This window comes from Silurus meridionalis, chromosome 4 (assembly GCF_014805685.1).
Source record: "Silurus meridionalis isolate SWU-2019-XX chromosome 4, ASM1480568v1, whole genome shotgun sequence".
In the NCBI taxonomy this organism is placed as follows: Eukaryota; Metazoa; Chordata; class Actinopteri; order Siluriformes; family Siluridae; genus Silurus; species Silurus meridionalis.
Window position 1 is genome coordinate 36,781,305 of NC_060887.1, and position 19,726 is coordinate 36,801,030.

Here is a 19,726-nt window from a genome sequence, read left to right on the forward strand (position 1 = left end):
GAGATGCTCATCTTTGAACACTGAAACCCTGTATGTCAGATCTCTCTTCTGTTCCAAGCAACTGCAATGGCCTCCAAATATGGCAGCTATGGACTCAAATTTTGGAAACACATACACACTTTCTTCCTCAAAGTTTCCAAGCTTCTGCTTGAGCAGAGATGTTTTCATTTACACAAACATTCTCATCCACACTTGGTATAAAACATGGCCCTCTTGCATAAACACTTTGTCTACAGTCACTATGACTTTTCATCTTCTTGGTTTATTATTTTGTTGCTGAAGTACATTATATGAACAAATGTTTGCTGTTATAATGACCTACATTCATCTGGGAAGATGTTCCACTAGATTTTGTGGAGATTTGTGCTCATTCAGCCACAAGAGTGTTAGTAAAATCTGGTACTGATGCAGGTGAAGAGGTGAGGAGGCCTGGGGTGCAGTCAGCATTCACATTCATCCCAATAGGGTGGGACCTCTATAGCAGGAGATCTTCCACTCCAACTCATATACCACAATGTATATCGTCATGCTGGAAGACGTTTGGGTCTCCAAGTTCAAGTGAAGGAAAATGTCATGCTCCATTATCCAAAGACATTCTATATAATTGTGTGTCTGCAAGTTTGTAGTAAGAGTTTGGGGAAAAAGCACATATGGCTGGAACAGTCTGGTGTCCCAATAATTGTCCATAATAATGTATATATAAAGCAGAAACAATTCTAAGACACTATGTTCTTCAAAAGGAATGCGTCCTTTTTACTACAATAATGTATAACAAGTTTAAGCCACAGGATAATGATGTAACAGTGATGTCATATGTAAAGTTCAATAAGCAACAAACATGCAGTGTTTAACAAAGACCCAACATTTACATCTTAAAGTCATGTTTTATTATTTCTGAAGTACAAACCGTAACCGATGTTGATGTTGATGATGATGATGATGATGCAAGCAGACTTACCATGAGAGCCCCGTGTAAGATATACGCGATGATGGCTTCGTCCATCCGCTCTCCTCTTTTCAGCATTCCCTTGGACAGGTCCGTCACCGAGCCGCCGTTACACAGCTGAAGAAAACCAGCAGAGTTACAATTAGTCAACAAGATGACTAATTGATTTGTGGAAGAAATGATGAATGATGGATATTTCACTGAATATTTAAAACATGGAGCAATTCAAATAGATTGAATAGATAATGCAATATAATAAGACATTATTTTGGCAGACACTGTTATTTAGAACTTTAAAGGTTTAAGATCTCAATAGGTTTAACGGGCTTGTTTAATGGCCCAACAGTGGCAACTTGGGGGTGCGGGCGATTAAGCTTACAATACCCCCTGCCATCTGTCAGTGGATCACCAGCTTCCTGACAGGCAGGAAACAACAGGTGAGACTGGGCGGGGTTACCTCCAGTATTCGGACAGTCTGCATTGGCGTTCCTCAGGGATGTGTCCTCTACCCACTGCTATTCTCCTTCTATACTGACTGCACATACAGTGAATCTGTTAATCTCCTGAAGTTTGCAGATCATACTACAATCATTGGACTCATTCAAGATGATGACAAGCCTGTATATCAGCAGGAGGTGAACTGGCTGGTGCTATGATGCAGTCAGCACAAGCTAGAGCTAAACAGTCTCAAAACTGTGGAGATGATATTGGTTTCAAGCAGCAACAAAACAAGACAGGAACAGACTGCTGCAAACAGTAAAAACAGCAGAAACAAAATCACTGGTGCTTTCCTGCCCACTCTCCAAGACTTGTACTATACAAGAATCAAAAACCAGGTAGAAAAACTCACTACTGACCCTTCACAACCTCTTTCAGCTCCTCCCTTCTTTTTTCTGAACAGTCAGTCATCAGCTCATCCACATATGTGAAGAAGGGAAGAGGCTTCCTTCTGAGAGATGGCCATGTAAACTGACGTGTTGCAGTGTGCGGTGTCTGGTCTGAGCACTGACAAGCCTCTGTGCCTCTGTGTTTTTAAGCAGTTTGAATGAATGCATTACTAAAGCAAAAAACCGCAATCAGTAAGTCTCCTTTCACAGCACCAACAATTCCTCACAATGTCCAGCTTTTCTTGAAAAGTTAATCATGTAAATGTCTTTGTAAGTGCATCTGCAGCCAAATCAATTTGTTCTCCTCCGTTAGCCATTGTAAAATAAAAAAACAAAAACAAAACTGTTTTTAAATCTTAAGGAATATAACTGAGCTTGTGTAGTTTGCTACAGATGTGGTTTGCGAGCTCTGACTAGAGCCCTCTCTGATCATCCAATCATAGGATGTGAAAATTCCCATGTTGTACGCCTGCTAGATGGCACCGGTGTCACCAGTTTACAATCTGATTGGTTAAAGCAACAACTTTAAGCAACATTTACTTTTCGCTGCAGGCAGCTGCAATGTTGATTCTGAAGGCCTCGAGGCAGATTTTGACCCTGGCAATACATGATTATAATGTCTGAAATAGGATTGGATTGAAACTCTAACCTTAACTTACACTTCAGGAAGCAGTGCAAAAAAAAACATTGTACGAAAATAAAAAAAACAGACTATTGAGAATTTTTATTTTGATATTTAAGAGAATTAGGTGATTTTTAAAGTGTTTAGACCAGCAGAAAAGGTCTTGACAGTGGTGGTCTTTGAAGTAGAACAGCATCAGTATAAACAGATACTAATAGCTACAGTATATCAGTAATATATTAGAACTATGTTCAACAACTAGACAACTGTTGTTATAGAAAACTAATCAACACCGTCTGACCAATCACAATCCAGAATCCAAGAACACTGTTGTGTAAATATATATATATATGTATTTCCAAAATAAAGTACTATCCTTTTTTTGAGGAATTGCCCCTATAAATCTCCACAGAATGACAAAGAAAGGAGAAATAATATGTTTTTCACACGTGCTTCCCTCCTTCCCTCCTGCTGCTCATCAGCTTGGCCTGAAGCTCCCATCCAGACACCGCTCAAGGTTCAGGTCTGGGTCGTATGATGCATCCAGGCTCAACAGTTTGACGAGCTGACCATCAATTTGAACAAGAAAACAAGAGTGTGTCATTTCGCTGTCAGGGCTGCGGTCACGCCTGAGTGCGCCGCTGCATTCTGGATTGAAAATGTGTCTAAAAAAATATTTGAAAAATGGTCAAAATGAGGCTTAAATTTGGTGTAAGTGTGTATTAGGAATGTTGACTGACCGTGTAATTTGCATGATGGATGTCAGGACTGTCATTATTTCCACAATTTGAATTGTTTCCACACACACATACACACACACACTCCACTGGAATCATTTCTCCAGACACCCTAATCCTTTTATTTCCAGATCTTTCAGATTTGATGTTTATTAATGAAGCCCAAATAAAAGATTTCAGGTTAATTAAACGTAAAACCGATACCATCAGCATGCACACGCTTGTGGCGCTCGCGGTTGAGAAACCGAATAAACCTGCTAATATCTGCCTGCTCTTCAGCTCTATCTCAAGAAACCGTGTTTTAAACCAAATATCTCATTCTGAAAGAACAATGGAGAGCAAGCACAGCTTTAATTAATGTGTCTCAGCAGTGAATGGTAAGTGAAGGTAAGTACAAGCTCTTTTCTCCGCAGAAAGCCTTCTTCAAATTATACAAAATTGTCCCGTGCGTTGCCAAGGCAACAACTCCATCCTCTTATTTAGGAGAATCTGAGACGAAGCTTGGCGGGGGGAAGTGACATGGTGTGAAGCATCCAAACAGGAAGTGGTGTTGGAAATAAAGCCGAGGTCTGTATTTTCAGCTTTACCTGTATAGCACCAGTCTAAAGTCTTTTATGGTTTGGAGACACACGATCATAAAGAAATCTCCAACTAGTGAAAAACATCTTTGACAAGTTTTACAAGAGGCACGCCAAATTATTTGTAAGGATGCAGAAAGTGTGTAAAGCTGTTCTTCATGCTAACGAAGGATTTTTCAATAAAATAAAATCTGGACATATATTTGTTTTGGTCAAAGTAAATCTTCATACCATCACGTTACCGTGTTTGTTGCATAGAAACAAAAGGAACATGAATCTCAAGTATCCCAAAAACCATAAATCACGTTTGTTGGTGTTTCCACACGTTTGACAGAACACTGTATAATTATTCCTGCACTTTAATGCTGGATGATTAGTGTCTAATTACATCATAAAGTCAGATCTAACCGTTATTCACTGATAGAGGTAGACAATATGACCGATATGTATAGAAGACACACAAGTGAACTTCAGAAACGCTGACTAAAGGATTTTCGGTGTTTTTTTTTTTTGGTCATTCAAATTGTACAATAACTACATAAATATTAAATAAATAAATACAGAAAGAAAGAAAGAAAGAAAGAAATGGACAGACAGAGATAAGATAGATAGATAGATAGATAGATAGATAGATAGATAGATAGATAGATAGATAGATAGATAGATAGACAGACAGACAGACAGACAGACAGACAGACAGATGATAGATAGATAGATAGATAGATAGATAGATAGATAGATAGATAGATAGATAGATAGATAGATAGATAGATAGATAGATGTCTACATTTTATAAATATGTATGCATGTCGTTTTAATTCATTTGTTTTAAACATTTATATTGAACAAACCAGTGTTTCCCATCGAGAAACTGTAAAGTGTGTGTGTGTGTGTGTGTGTGTGTGTGTGTGTGTGTGTGTGTGTGTGTGTTCCCAGAGACGCAGGGGTCTTTTGTACGCTCTGCTATCCAGCATGCCTGCAGGGCTCCATGTCTCTCCTCTGCCTTGCTGTTTCACCGGCGTTTTACAAAAGCAAGTTAATTGAGCGAACAGCAGGGAGGAACAAACTGGCACGTTATATATCGCAGCTCAGAAACACTTCACGTCCTGAAGACAGATTATCGATCAGACACTCAGGGGAAAAACGTCCATATTTCTCAAATCTCCTGCATTCAAGGGCTTTCTAATAGAGCTGTGACTGGACGGCGGTTCGAATAAGGAGGTCTTTTTGTAGCTGAGTCGTACAGTAGTAAATTTCAATGATGTGGACGATACATAACTAGCAGGTCAATTTAATGCTATCCAACTACGAGATAGAACCACAAATGGTCTGGTGTCCTAATATGTTGGCCCATATATTGTAATAAAACAATTTTTTTTCTTCATCATGAAACTTGGATCAGAAAGGAATCACTTACTCTGGGTCATACTGTTCTAGAAAAATAATCAATGATTGTTAAGTCCCTTTACTGGACCTACATTATTTCCATAAGATATATACAATTATGTAAACGAAAAAAAGAATTTTATAATTTTACATATCAGGACAATAAATATAATCTATCTATCAGGTCATGGAATTAGATAAAAAAAACTCAGACAAATGATATTATATAGTGACATTAAATCACTTTGCTGCTAATTATGTGCCCTTGGTTAAATTGATTATCAGCAAGTCTGTCCACCTTGAGAAAAGCCAAAGTTTTAGCTGGTCTTGAGGATTTAGGTGTGTGTTAACTCCAAAAAGGAAGGACACAACCACTGAGCCACCACCTTTATCTCTAGTTGGTAATCTAGAGTACCAGTGTAGATTCATTAAGAGAGACCCAAAGCACTTTTGTACGTCACTCTGGACAAGTGCATCTGCTAAATACTGTAAATATAAATGTAAATGTTTTGAGCAGCAACAATTGCTTCTTTATGCTCATTGTGAAGACATTGGACTTTTGGGTCGAAGGTCATGGGTTCAAATCCCAGCACCACCAAGCTGCCGCTGTTGGGCCCCTTGAGAAAGTCCCCTAACCCGCAACCGTGTCTGCCAAATGCTATGAATGTAAATGTAAATGCAAATTTAACCCAAGGTCAGATGATGCAATGCTCAGAAAAAGAACAAAAAAACTAAACACCTTAATCTCTACACTCCTCAGTCCCTGCAGGCTCCTTTTACACTCATAGAGGTGAAAGTTCATGACAGTGCAATTACAAAAAGACTGAACAAGTATGGTTGGTTTGGACGGGTTGCCAGAAGAAAGACTTTTCAGTGTAATGTTTTTGCATGTTGTTTGAGGCAATTCTGCCTCAGCTGCATATCGTAATTCTTGAGGGCCACGAGGTCCTAATGACATGGCAGAAGGAGAATCAGTACCCTTATTATTCAGGTTCAAATTACTCAGAAGCGTTCGGATTTCGTCCTGCACTACTACTTCGCTCAGAGCGAAGCAGACAATGCTTTTTATCAGGCAACATCAAACACAGCGTTCGGACATGGACGCGATGTCTAATTTCCGATTTGAATCTCATGGTGAATGCTCCGGGAAAAAGCCATTAGTGTAGAGCAACAAACAAACAGGAAGTTGTGTTGCAGTAATGAAGTGCTACATGTGCGAGCCTGCTGCAGCCATTACCCACGTAATCAAGGCAAACTGGATGACTTTTACACAGAGGCATTATTTCTTTGAAGTGAGAGCGGGGAGTCGGCAGCCATAAAAAGGTTAAGACTCTGCCAAAAGCAGATGAAAGCTCCAGGTCTCGCTATAATTAGATGGCAGTGTATAAAAGAGATAGACAGACAGACAGACGGACAGATGCACAATCAGCGCTGCAGCTGATCAGAAGCCAACAAAGCCCAGAACGCAATTTAGCTTCGCCGGCCCTCTTGGTAATCAGCGTCCTCCCAGAATCCTTCTAAAACATGGAAAATTATAGTTCAGACAGAAAGGCAGGACGGTAACCATGGCAATTTAACCCACTGTCATTATGCCCCACCTCCCATCAATGTCACGCCCCTTCCCCCTCTCTTAGAAGCTTAAACTGCACCAGGTCTGTGTGGCTTTTGCATTGCAAAGTTTGCATACAGAGATGCAAAGCTCATTCAGGAGGGAAAAAGGGAAATATTTGTAATATTTATAACTGGAAAAAGGTCAACACTTAATAGTGAGGTAAATTACAACATTCATTCACAAAAATAAACAGGAAACACACAACAGCATAGTTACGCAACATGCTTGTTGGAATACATGTTTCCCCCGATGAACCGCAGCTCCCCAGTACCAGCAGCACTCATGTAGCCACAGACCATTATGCTACCACCACCATGCTTTACTGTAGGCAAGACAATTTTCTTGGTTCTCCTCAGAAGGGCGTTATATATATATATATATATATATATATATATATATATATATATATATATATATACCAGTCATAAAAATATAAACACCTGCCTAATATTGTCCTGACCTGTCGAGCATGAACACTATTAACTTAAGCAACGTGAGCTACACGACCCTGTCGCCGGTTGATAGACTTTAGATAGATTCTGACCACTGCAGACCAGAAACATCCCACAAGAGCTGCAGATTTGGAGATGCTCTGACCCAGTCGTCAGACATCACAATTTGTCAAACTCGCTTAAATCCTTACGCGTGCCCATTTTTTCTGCTTTTCATTTGTCAACTTTAAATACAAAATGTTCATTTGCTGCCTAATAATATCTCATCCACTAACAGGTGCCATGATGAAGAGATAATCAGTGTTCACTTCATAATGTTATAATGTAATAATGTTATGCCTGGTCAGTGTAGATATAACATGTCTAGCTCTTGGAAGGAGTCCTGGTTGTGTCACAACTGTTCAATGCTGCTCAATGATTCACTCTATCTATCTATCCATCTATCTATCTATCTATCTATCTATCTATCTATCTATCTATCTATCTATTTAGTTAATTAGTTAATGTGTTTGTTTCTCATCCTCTCTCGGGATAATATATATATATATATATATATTATATATTATTATTATTAGCATTAGCATTATTATTATTATTAGCATTATTATTATTATTATCATCATCATCATCATCATCATCATCATCATCATCAATATTATTATTAATATTATTATTATTATTATTATTATTATTATTATTATTATTATTATTATTATTATTATTATTATTATGCACTATGGCATTTTTCAGCTCTAATATATGCTTTCAGAAATAAAAGGTTAAAGAAATATTGGTAAAACAAAATAGGTAAATATAAATAAATAAATAAATAAATAAATAAATAAATAAATAAATAAATAAATAAATACCAGAAATAATAGGTAAAAAAAACATAGGTAAAAATAGATATATAGAATAATAGGTAAGGAATAACACATCAAGTTGTGCTGATAATCAATGTGTTGTGTCTGTTTACTTTTACCTGTTAAAAGCTACAGTCATGTACAAAAGAAAGTGCACCCTTTCTAAAATCTATTGTTTCACATAACAGAACATGGAAAAAAATCATTCGGTCCTTATCAGGCCTTAGAACAACTGTAGGTAAATACAACCTCAGATAACCCTCAACCTAGTTTTTCCTACATGGCAGGTTTCATTCATTTAAATTCAATTTATTTTAATTGTATAGCCCTTATAACTGGACATTGTCCTGTTTTACCTCCAGCACTAACCACAGCTGGTCCCCACATTTTGGATCCTTTTTGTAGAACATGCCAAAGAACTTCACCACATTGGGATGATCAGAGAGGGCGTTCAGGATGTTGTACTCTGCCTCGATCTCCTCATCGATATCCTGAAACAAAAGCAGGGTGTGAAAGTCTGATCTGAAGGTTAGATTTAAACATGCTGTAGAGTCTGGATGATTACAGGCACAAAGCTGTGTGTAAATTCCGATTATTCCACGCCAATAGAGGTTTACTCTGTTAGATGGATGAAAGAAAACGTGAATGAAATAATGAGTGGATAAAAGTGTAAGTAAATGAATGATTGGATGAGCAAATAAATGAGTGAGTGAGTGAGTGAGTGAGTGAGTGAGTGAGTGAGTGAGTGAGTGAGTGAGTGAGTAAATAGAAAAATAAGTGAATGTATGAATGAGTAAATAAATGAACTAAAGTAAATGATTGAATGTGTAAATGAATGTATGGCTAAAGGAATAAACTAGTTATTGGGCAAATGAATAAACAAACAAGTGAAAGAACAAATGAGTGGCCGAATGAAAAAAAGAGAATAATGAATAAGAAAGTAAATGGATGAATTAATAAATCAATGAATAAATTAACAAACGCACAAATGAATGAATGAATGAATGAATGAATGAATGAAAACAGTGCATCTGGAAAGTATTCACAGCGCTTCACCATACACCACATTGTATATTTCAGCTTTATTCCAAAATGGATTAACTTAATTATTTTACTCAAAATTTTACAAACAATACGCCATGATGACCGCATGAAAGAAGTTTGTTTAAAATCTAAAATGTAAAAATGCTAATTTATTGAAAAAATAAAATAAAAAAAAATCACTAGTACATAAATATTCACAGTCTTTGCCATGACACTCAAAATTGAGCTCAGGTGCATCCAGTTTCCACTGATCATCCTTAGGATGTTTCTACAACTTGATTGAAGTCCACCTGTGGTAAATTCAGCTGATTGGACATGATTTGGAAAGACACACACCTGTCTATAGAAGTTCCCACAGTTTACAGTGTGTGTCAGAGCACAAACCAAACCATGAAGTCCAAGAAATTGTCTGTAGACCTCAAAGACAGGATTGTATCGAGGCACAGATCCGGGCAAGGGAACAGAAACATTTCTGCAGCATTCAAGGTCCTAATGAGCACAGTGACCTCCATAATCTGTAAAGGGAAAAACCACCAGGACTTTTCCTAAAGAGAAGCTGTCGGGCCAAACCGAGCAATCAGGGGAAAATGCCCTTAGTCAGGAAGGTGAACAAGAACCCGATGGTCTCTCTAAAAGAGCTCCAGCATTTCTATATAGAGAGGAGAACCTTCCAGAAGAACATACGTCTATGCAGCACTCCACCAATCAGGCCTGTATGGTAAAGTGGCCAGATGGAAGCCACTCCTCAGTAAAAGGCACATGACAGCCCGCCTGGACTTTGCCAAAAGGCACCTGAAGGACTCTCAGACCATGAGAAACAAAGAATAAACTCTTTAGCCTGAATGCCAAGCGTCATCAACCAGGCACCACTCATCATCTGGCCAATTCCATCCCTACAGTGAAGCATGGTGGTGGCAGCATCATGCTGTGGGGATGTTTTCAGTGGGAGAAACTGCCCAAAAATAGGTGTCAAGCTTGTAGCATTAAATTAAAAAAGACTTGAGGCTGTAAATGGTGCCAAAGGAGCTTCAACAATGTATTGAGCAAAGGCAGTGAATATTTATGTACATGTTATTGTTTTTGCTTTTTTTACTTTTAATAAATTTGCAAAGATTTCAAACAAACGTCTTTGATGTTGTCATTATGGGGTTTTGTTTGTAGAATTTTAAGGAAAATAATGAATTTAATCTATTTTGAAATAAAGCTGTAACATAACAAAATGTAGAAAAAGTGAAGCGCTGTGAACACTTTCCTGATGCACTGTATATGAATGAATGGGTGAGTGAATACACAATGAATCTGGTAAATGGGTGAATGAATGAGTGGATGAATGAGTATGTGAACATTCGATTCAATTTCATTTCTATAGCACTTTTAACAATGAACATTGTCCCAAAGCTGCTTTACATTTGAATTTGTAAATGAATGATTGAGTGAATGAAAAGGTGAATGCATAAAGAAATGAATGCTCACACAGTGTATCAGCTGTTACTATAGAAATGATTCTTGCTCATTTTTATTATTATCAGCATAAACAATGCTGCTGAGGGGGTTACACCACACTGGACTGAGCATCTAGGATTCAGCACTGACTGTAGTCTAATTCCTGTAATACATTATTGTTTCTATAGGAACATCCGGTTCACAGGAACCTCCAAATAAAAGCATGTTTGCAATTTGTATGGAAGGAATCTCCAGTGTCAGCAGTGTGTGACTTCCTGATACCTGCATGTAAATAATATTTCTCCAGCAGCATCAGCCACAGTATTCTATTATGTTACACGATTGTATGAATTGCTGGTGCAGTGTTTAGTGCGTCACGGATCCGTTTTCCGTATGGAGCGCTGCGTCATGGCTCCCGGATGTGCGTTACTTTACCTGATTATATTTAACATCCTGAATGAGTCACAATGTAAATGCACTCAGCTATTTTATCCTCAGTATGTTCATTAGTGTTTATCAAGACACAGAGCTGACTAAACCCTAGCTCTTAGAACACACACACACACACACACACACACACAAAAAAAACCATTATGATAAAGTGGTCCAAAGCAAGCTTTTTTTATTTAAGACCAAGTAAGTTTGTTATTTGGTAGATCAATTGGTTAGTTAATTGTTTGGTTTGGTGGTTGATTAGTTGGTTGGTTATTTGGTTGATTGGTTAGTTAATGTTGGTTGGTTGGTTATGTGGTTAATAGGTTGATTGATAGTTAATGGTTGTTTGTTTGGTTGATATGTTGTTTATGCTTTCAGCAGCATTTGACACAGTCAACCACAAGACACTTTTGTCAACCCTCAAGAGCCTCGGTATCCACAGAACAGCATGGAAATGGTTTGCTTCCTACCTGGAAGGTCGCTCATACCAGGTAACATGAAGGGGATCTACATCTGCCCCATGCAGACTCACCACTGGTGTCCCACAAGGCTCGGGACTTGGTCCCCTCCTGTTCTCCCTCTATACCCACTCCATTGCTGAAGTCATATCCTCACATTGGTTTTCTTATCACTGCTATGCAGATGACACTCAACTAATTTTTTCTTTCCCTCCATCAGATACCACAGCTTCCGCTCGGATCTCAGCATGCTTGACAGACATATCTTCATGGATGAGTTCTCACCAACTAAAACGCAACCCCAGCAAAACAGAACTGCTGGTCATCCCAGGCAATTCATCTCCAGATCAAGATCTCCAAATAACAATTCATGACTCTCTGCTCTCCCCTTCAGCCACTGCTCGTAACCTCGGGGTAACTATGGACAATGAACTGTCCTTCTTCCCACATGTCGCTAATGTGGCTCATTCTTGTCGATTTCTCCTCTACAACATCCGAAGGATTCGACCATTTCTGTCCACACAGGCTGCCCAGGTGCTTGTTCAGTCTCTTGTCATTTCAAGACTTGACTACTGCAACTCTCTGCTGGCAGGTCTTCGCCTGAACGCTATCCGTCTACTGCAAATGATCCAAAATGCAGCTGCACGACTTGTGTTCAATCTGCCCAAGTTCTCCGCACCACCCCACTGCTGCGCTCCTTCACTGGCTTCCAGTAGCTGCATGTATCAGATTCAAAACACTGATGCTTGCCTACAAGGCTAAAAATGGACCAGCACCATCTTACCTCAGTGACCTCATCACATCTTGCACTGCACCACGCTGTCTGAGATCCTCCAGCACTGCTCAACTGGTACCTCCTTCTCTCAGAATGAGAGGTAAGTACACTTCAAGGCTCTTCTCTGTTCTGGCACCGAGGTGGTGGAATGAACTTCCCTAGATGTACGTACAGTGGGTCCCTGACTATCTTCAAGCGACGACTGAAGACCTACCTCTTCCTGAAACACTTAAATTAGCACTTTCCAAGTTTGTAGAATTATTTATATTAAGTTTGCAGTCTGACCTACCAGTGTAGATTTATTCTTGGACAAACCAAGATGGCGCCGTGCATGTGGCAGCCTGTTGCAGCAGCTCTGAATGTTTTTAACCTATTTTATTTTTTAAATCTTCCTAATTTTTTTATCGATGTCTGAAGAATGCGTTTAAGTGTGGACCCAAGCTTGAGAGTATCAAGAAGCATTGGATTGTGATTATTTTTATTTTGGTGTTCTTAATTGGAACTCTGGGGACAGTTTCGGGAGCACCAAACTTTAGCTCCATCATTTATTCAAAAGAACAACTATTAGCATTTCAACATACAGCGATGTCATCTGTACTTAGAATGGAGATTCCTATGGAACTAAAGTAAATGATTGAATGTGTAAATGAATGTATGGCTAAAGGAATAAACTAGTTATTGGGCAAATGAATAAACAAACAAGTGAAAGAACAAATGAGTGGCCGAATGAAAAAGAGAATAATGAATAAGAAAGTAAATGGATGAATTAATAAATCAATGAATAAATTAACAAACGCACAAATGAATGAATGAATGAATGAATGAATGAATGAATGAATGAATGAAAACAGTGCATCTGGAAAGTATTCACAGCGCTTCACCATACACCACATTGTATATTTCAGCTTTATTCCAAAATGGATTAACTTAATTATTTTACTCAAAATTTTACAAACAATACGCCATGATGACCGCATGAAAGAAGTTTGTTTAAAATCTAAAATGTAAAAATGCTAATTTATTGAAAAAATAAAATAAAATAAAAAATCACTAGTACATAAATATTCACAGTCTTTGCCATGACACTCAAAATTGAGCTCAGGTGCATCCAGTTTCCACTGATCATCCTTAGGATGTTTCTACAACTTGATTGAAGTCCACCTGTGGTAAATTCAGCTGATTGGACATGATTTGGAAAGACACACACCTGTCTATAGAAGTTCCCACAGTTTACAGTGTGTGTCAGAGCACAAACCAAACCATGAAGTCCAAGAAATTGTCTGTAGACCTCAAAGACAGGATTGTATCGAGGCACAGATCCGGGCAAGGGAACAGAAACATTTCTGCAGCATTCAAGGTCCTAATGAGCACAGTGACCTCCATAATCTGTAAAGGGAAAAACCACCAGGACTTTTCCTAAAGAGAAGCTGTCGGGCCAAACCGAGCAATCAGGGGAAAATGCCCTTAGTCAGGAAGGTGAACAAGAACCCGATGGTCTCTCTAAAAGAGCTCCAGCATTTCTATATAGAGAAAGGAGAACCTTCCAGAAGAACATACGTCTATGCAGCACTCCACCAATCAGGCCTGTATGGTAAAGTGGCCAGATGGAAGCCACTCCTCAGTAAAAGGCACATGACAGCCCGCCTGGACTTTGCCAAAAGGCACCTGAAGGACTCTCAGACCATGAGAAACAAAGAATAAACTCTTTAGCCTGAATGCCAAGCGTCATCAACCAGGCACCACTCATCATCTGGCCAATTCCATCCCTACAGTGAAGCATGGTGGTGGCAGCATCATGCTGTGGGGATGTTTTTCAGTGGGAGAAACTGCCCAAAAATAGGTGTCAAGCTTGTAGCATTAAATTAAAAAAGACTTGAGGCTGTAAATGGTGCCAAAGGAGCTTCAACAATGTATTGAGCAAAGGCAGTGAATATTTATGTACATGTTATTGTTTTTGCTTTTTTTACTTTTAATAAATTTGCAAAGATTTCAAACAAACGTCTTTGATGTTGTCATTATGGGGTTTTGTTTGTAGAATTTTAAGGAAAATAATGAATTTAATCTATTTTGAAATAAAGCTGTAACATAACAAAATGTAGAAAAAGTGAAGCGCTGTGAACACTTTCCTGATGCACTGTATATGAATGAATGGGTGAGTGAATACACAATGAATCTGGTAAATGGGTGAATGAATGAGTGGATGAATGAGTATGTGAACATTCGATTCAATTTCATTTCTATAGCACTTTTAACAATGAACATTGTCCCAAAGCTGCTTTACATTTGAATTTGTAAATGAATGATTGAGTGAATGAAAAGGTGAATGCATAAAGAAATGAATGCTCACACAGTGTATCAGCTGTTACTATAGAAATGATTCTTGCTCATTTTTATTATTATCAGCATAAACAATGCTGCTGAGGGGGTTACACCACACTGGACTGAGCATCTAGGATTCAGCACTGACTGTAGTCTAATTAATGTAATACATTATTGTTTCTATAGGAACATCCGGTTCACAGGAACCTCCAAATAAAAGCATGTTTGCAATTTGTATGGAAGGAATCTCCAGTGTCAGCAGTGTGTGACTTCCTGATACCTGCATGTAAATAATATTTCTCCAGCAGCATCAGCCACAGTATTCTATTATGTTACACGATTGTATGAATTGCTGGTGCAGTGTTTAGTGCGTCACGGATCCGTTTTCCGTATGGAGCGCTGCGTCATGGCCCCGGATGTGCGTTACTTTACCTGATTATATTTAACATCCTGAATGAGTCACAATGTAAATGCACTCAGCTATTTTATCCTCAGTATGTTCATTAGTGTTTATCAAGACACAGAGCTGACTAAACCCTAGCTCTTAGAACACACACACACACACACACACACACAAAAACCATTATGATAAAGTGGTCCAAAGCAAGCTTTTTTTATTTAAGACCAAGTAAGTTTGTTATTTGGTAGATCAATTGGTTAGTTAATTGTTTGGTTTGGTGGTTGATTAGTTGGTTGGTTATTTGGTTGATTGGTTAGTTAATGTTGGTTGGTTGGTTATGTGGTTAATAGGTTGATTGATAGTTAATGGTTGTTTGTTTGGTTGATATGTTGTTTATGCTTTCAGCAGCATTTGACACAGTCAACCACAAGACACTTTTGTCAACCCTCAAGAGCCTCGGTATCCACAGAACAGCATGGAAATGGTTTGCTTCCTACCTGGAAGGTCGCTCATACCAGGTAACATGAAGGGGATCTACATCTGCCCCATGCAGACTCACCACTGGTGTCCCACAAGGCTCGGGACTTGGTCCCTCCTGTTCTCCCTCTATACCCACTCCATTGGTGAAGTCATATCCTCACATGGGTTTTCTTATCACTGCTATGCAGATGACACTCAACTAATTTTTCTTTCCCTCCATCAGATACCACAGCTTCCGCTCGGATCTCAGCATGCTTGACAGACATATCTTCATGGATGAGTTCTCACCAACTAAAACGCAACCCCAGCAAAACAGAACTGCTGGTCATCCCAGGTGATTCATCTCCAGGTCAAGATCTCCAAATAACACTTCATGACTCTCTGCTCTCCCTTCAGCCACTGCTCGTAACCTTGGGGTAACTATGGACAATGAACTGTCCTTCTTCCCACATGTCGCTAATGTGGCTCATTCTTGTCGATTTCTCCTCTACAACATCCGAAGGATTCGACCATTTCTGTCCACACAGGCTGCCCAGGTGCTTGTTCAGTCTCTTGTCATTTCAAGACTTGACTACTGCAACTCTCTGCTGGCAGGTCTTCGCCTGAACGCTATCCGTCTACTGCAAATGATCCAAAATGCAGCTGCACGACTTGTGTTCAATCTGCCCAAGTTCTCCCGCACCACCCCACTGCTGCGCTCCCTTCACTGGCTTCCAGTAGCTGCACGTATCAGATTCAAAACACTGATGCTTGCCTACAAGGCTAAAAATGGACCAGCACCATCTTACCTCAGTGACCTCATCACATCTTGCACTGCACCACGCTGTCTGAGATCCTCCAGCACTGCTCAACTGGTACCTCCTTCTCTCAGAATGAGAGGTAAGTACACTTCAAGGCTCTTCTCTGTTCTGGCACCGAGGTGGTGGAATGAACTTCCCCTAGATGTACGTACAGTGGAGTCCCTGACTATCTTCAAGCGACGACTGAAGACCTACCTCTTCCTGAAACACTTAAATTAGCACTTTCCAAGTTTGTAGAATTATTTATATTAAGTTTGCAGTCTGACCTACCAGTGTAGATTTATTCTTGGACAAACCAAGATGGCGCCGTGCATGTGGCAGCCTGTTGCAGCAGCTCTGAATGTTTTTAACCTATTTTATTTTTTAAATCTTCCTAATTTTTTTTATCGATGTCTGAAGAATGCGTTTAAGTGTGGACCCAAGCTTGAGAGTATCAAGAAGCATTGGATTGTGATTATTTTTATTTTGGTGTTCTTAATTGGAACTCTGGGGACAGTTTCGGGAGCACCAAACTTTAGCTCCATCATTTATTCAAAAGAACAACTATTAGCATTTCAACATACAGCGATGTCATCTGTACTTAGAATGGAGATTCCTATGGAACTAAAGAGGAGGAGAAGAGGGTGTAGAGCTGGAGTAAAGCACCAAATGAAGAAAAGAAGACATAAACCATTTTTACCTGTGGTTATCATGGGAAATGTCCGGTCGCTTGGGAACAAAATGGAGGAGCTTACGGCACTAACAAAGATGCAACGGGAGTATCGTGAGTGCAGTTTTATGTGTTTTACGGAGACTTGGTTGAATGAGAGAATGCCAGATTCTGTTGCAAAACTGGATTGTTTTCATCTTGTGCGAGCGGACAGGTGTGCTTTGGAGACGGGTAAGAGGAAGGGAGGAGGGCTGGCACTGTTTGTTAATGAACGCTGGTGCAATCCGAGTCATATCACGGTTAAAGAAAAACTGTGCAATAAGGATATTGAACTACTTGTGGTGGGTCTGAGGCCGTATTACTTGCCAAGAGAATTTTCTTACGTGATAGCAATAACGGTGTATATCCCTCCCTCGGCCAATGTGACGAATGCTTGTGAACATATTAATACTGTTACAGCCAGGATGCAGCTAAAATATCCTCAATTATTGATCACTATCTCTGGTGATTTTAACAAAGCATCTCTACAAAATATTCTCCCCACGTTTACCCAGTATGTGGACTGTGATACGAGAGACAATAAAATATTGGACTTGTTTTATGCAAATGTGAAAGAAGCCTATAAATCGCTTCCTCCATTGGGACGATCGGATCATAACCTTGTTTACATTAGGTCAGGTTGTGCCGGTTGTGAGGAAGCAACCGCCAGTAATAAGAACAGTTCAGAAATGGTCTGATTCATCTTATGAAGCATTAATGGACTGTTTTGAAACAACTGATTGGGAGGTTCTGTGCAAATCACATGAGGAGGACATTGATAGTCTAACTGAATGCATTACAGACTATATTAACTTCTGTGTTGAAAACACAGTACCTACTAAAAAGATTAAATGTTATTCAAACAATAAGCCTTGGGTTACCTCTGAGTTAAAAGTATTATTAAACGAGAAAAAGAGGGCCTTTCTAGTGGGTGATAAGGATGAGCAAAAGAGAGTACAGAGGTTATTGAAAGTTAAGGTTAGAGAGGGGAAAGAGAGTTATAAGTTAAAAATGGAACAGAAACTACAACAAAAGAATGTGAGAGGGGTTTGGAAAGATCTAAATATGATGTCTGGACATGAAAATAAAGTAAGAAGGTATATTGTCCCAGGTGGTCAGACATGGGTGGATGGATTAAATTTATTTTTTAATAGATTTGATGCTGGGTCTAATGATGATCTTGAACATCTCCCGCAAAGTAGTTTACCACAAAGATCTCCAATCATTCTATCCCAAGCTATTAGCTCATCAATTTCTTCCATTTCTCCAATTTGTGAGTGTATTCCTGGCTTTTCTATGTCAGTTGAACAAGTAAGAAATGGGTTAAGGAGAATTAAGATAAATAAATCTCAAGGTCCGGATGGCATTAATCCGAGAGTCCTTAAAGTCTGTGCTGATCAGATTTGTAGGGTGGTACATTATATTTTTAATTTGAGTCTGCGCTTGGAGAAATTACCTGTTTTATGGAAGACATCATGCATAGTACCAGTACCCAAGTTAATAAATCCCAAGGAGTTCTCACATTATAGACCAATATCTTTAACGTCACAGTTAATGAAGGTGTTTGAGAGACTAGTACTAGATTACTTAAAGTCAGTATTGTGTGGTGCTGTGGATAAACTTCAGTTTGCTTATAAAACTGGTGTTGGGGTTGACAATGCACTTATATACCTCTTGCATAAATCTTTAAGTCATTTAGAGACCCCGGACAGTACTGTCAGGATTACTTTCTTTGACTTCTCTAGTGCATTTAATACTATTCAGCCCTCACTATTGCAAAGTAAGATGGAAAATGCTGGAGTACATCATGGTATGGTAAATTGGATAATTGACTATCTTTCAAATAGACCACAGTATGTGAGGATGCAGGACTGTGTCTCTCAAGTAGTGAGGTGCAACACTGGAGTCCCTCAAGGAACGGTTTTAGCTCCATTTTTGTTTACTTTTTATACGTCAGATTTTCAGTACAATTCTAAATCATGTCACCTTCAGAAATTTTCTGACGACTCTGCAATTGTTGGCTGTATAACGGACCATGATGAGATGAGTTGTAGTTGATTTTAGTAGTTTTCCTCAGCAAGTGGTACCAGTAAAAATAAGAGAGTCAGAAGTTGAGATTGTAAAAACGTACAAGTATTTGGGTGTATATTTGAATAATAAGCTCAATTGGTCTGACAACACGATGCATGTTTATAAGAAAGGTCAAAGTCGTATTCATTTGTTAAGGCGACTGAGGTCATTTGGTGTAAGTCATGTACTACTTAAGACCTTCTATGACTCTGTGGTCTCATCTGTGATATTGTACTCTGCCACAAGTTGGGGAGGGGGACTGCTAGAAAAGGAGAAGAATAAGTTAAATAAACTAATAAAGAAGGCAGGTTCTGTCGTAGGGAGTGTGTTACCCACCTTTGAGGTGATAATGCAGGATAGAATGATTGGGAAACTCTATACGATGATAAATCATGATTGTCATCCTTTAAATGAAATAGTTTGTGACTTTATGAGTACCTACAGCTTAAGATTGATCCATCCACGCTGTTACAGGGAGCGTTATAGGAAGTCTTTTTTCCCAACGGCAATTAGGTTGTATAATCAGTGTTATTTAAGATGACATACTTTTTAGGATTTATGTTTTTGTATATAATTACAATGCTTTGTAACATGATACTGGAGAACAAGTTTCTATGTTGTTTGTGAATGTTGTTTTAAAGTTGTTTTAATTTATTCATTGTATGGTTGTGCTGCTGTGACATCTAAATTTCCCTTCGGGGATTAATAAAGTTAAAGTTAAACTTGATTAC

The 19,726-nt window shown here is 38.9% G+C and overlaps 1 protein-coding gene across 1 annotated transcript in view; it reads right to left on the reverse strand.

The window, feature by feature from the left end:
• The window catches only part of LOC124385313 (myosin-IIIa-like), a 52,345-nt gene that overhangs the window by 23,188 nt on the left and 9,431 nt on the right, over positions 1–19,726 (reverse strand). The window contains exons 3-4 of the mRNA XM_046848565.1: positions 8,440–8,574; positions 959–1,063 (exon numbers count right to left, since the gene is read on the reverse strand). Coding sequence (XP_046704521.1) covers positions 959–1,063; positions 8,440–8,574 — 240 coding nt within the window. The remainder of the gene's footprint in view (positions 1–958; positions 1,064–8,439; positions 8,575–19,726) is intronic.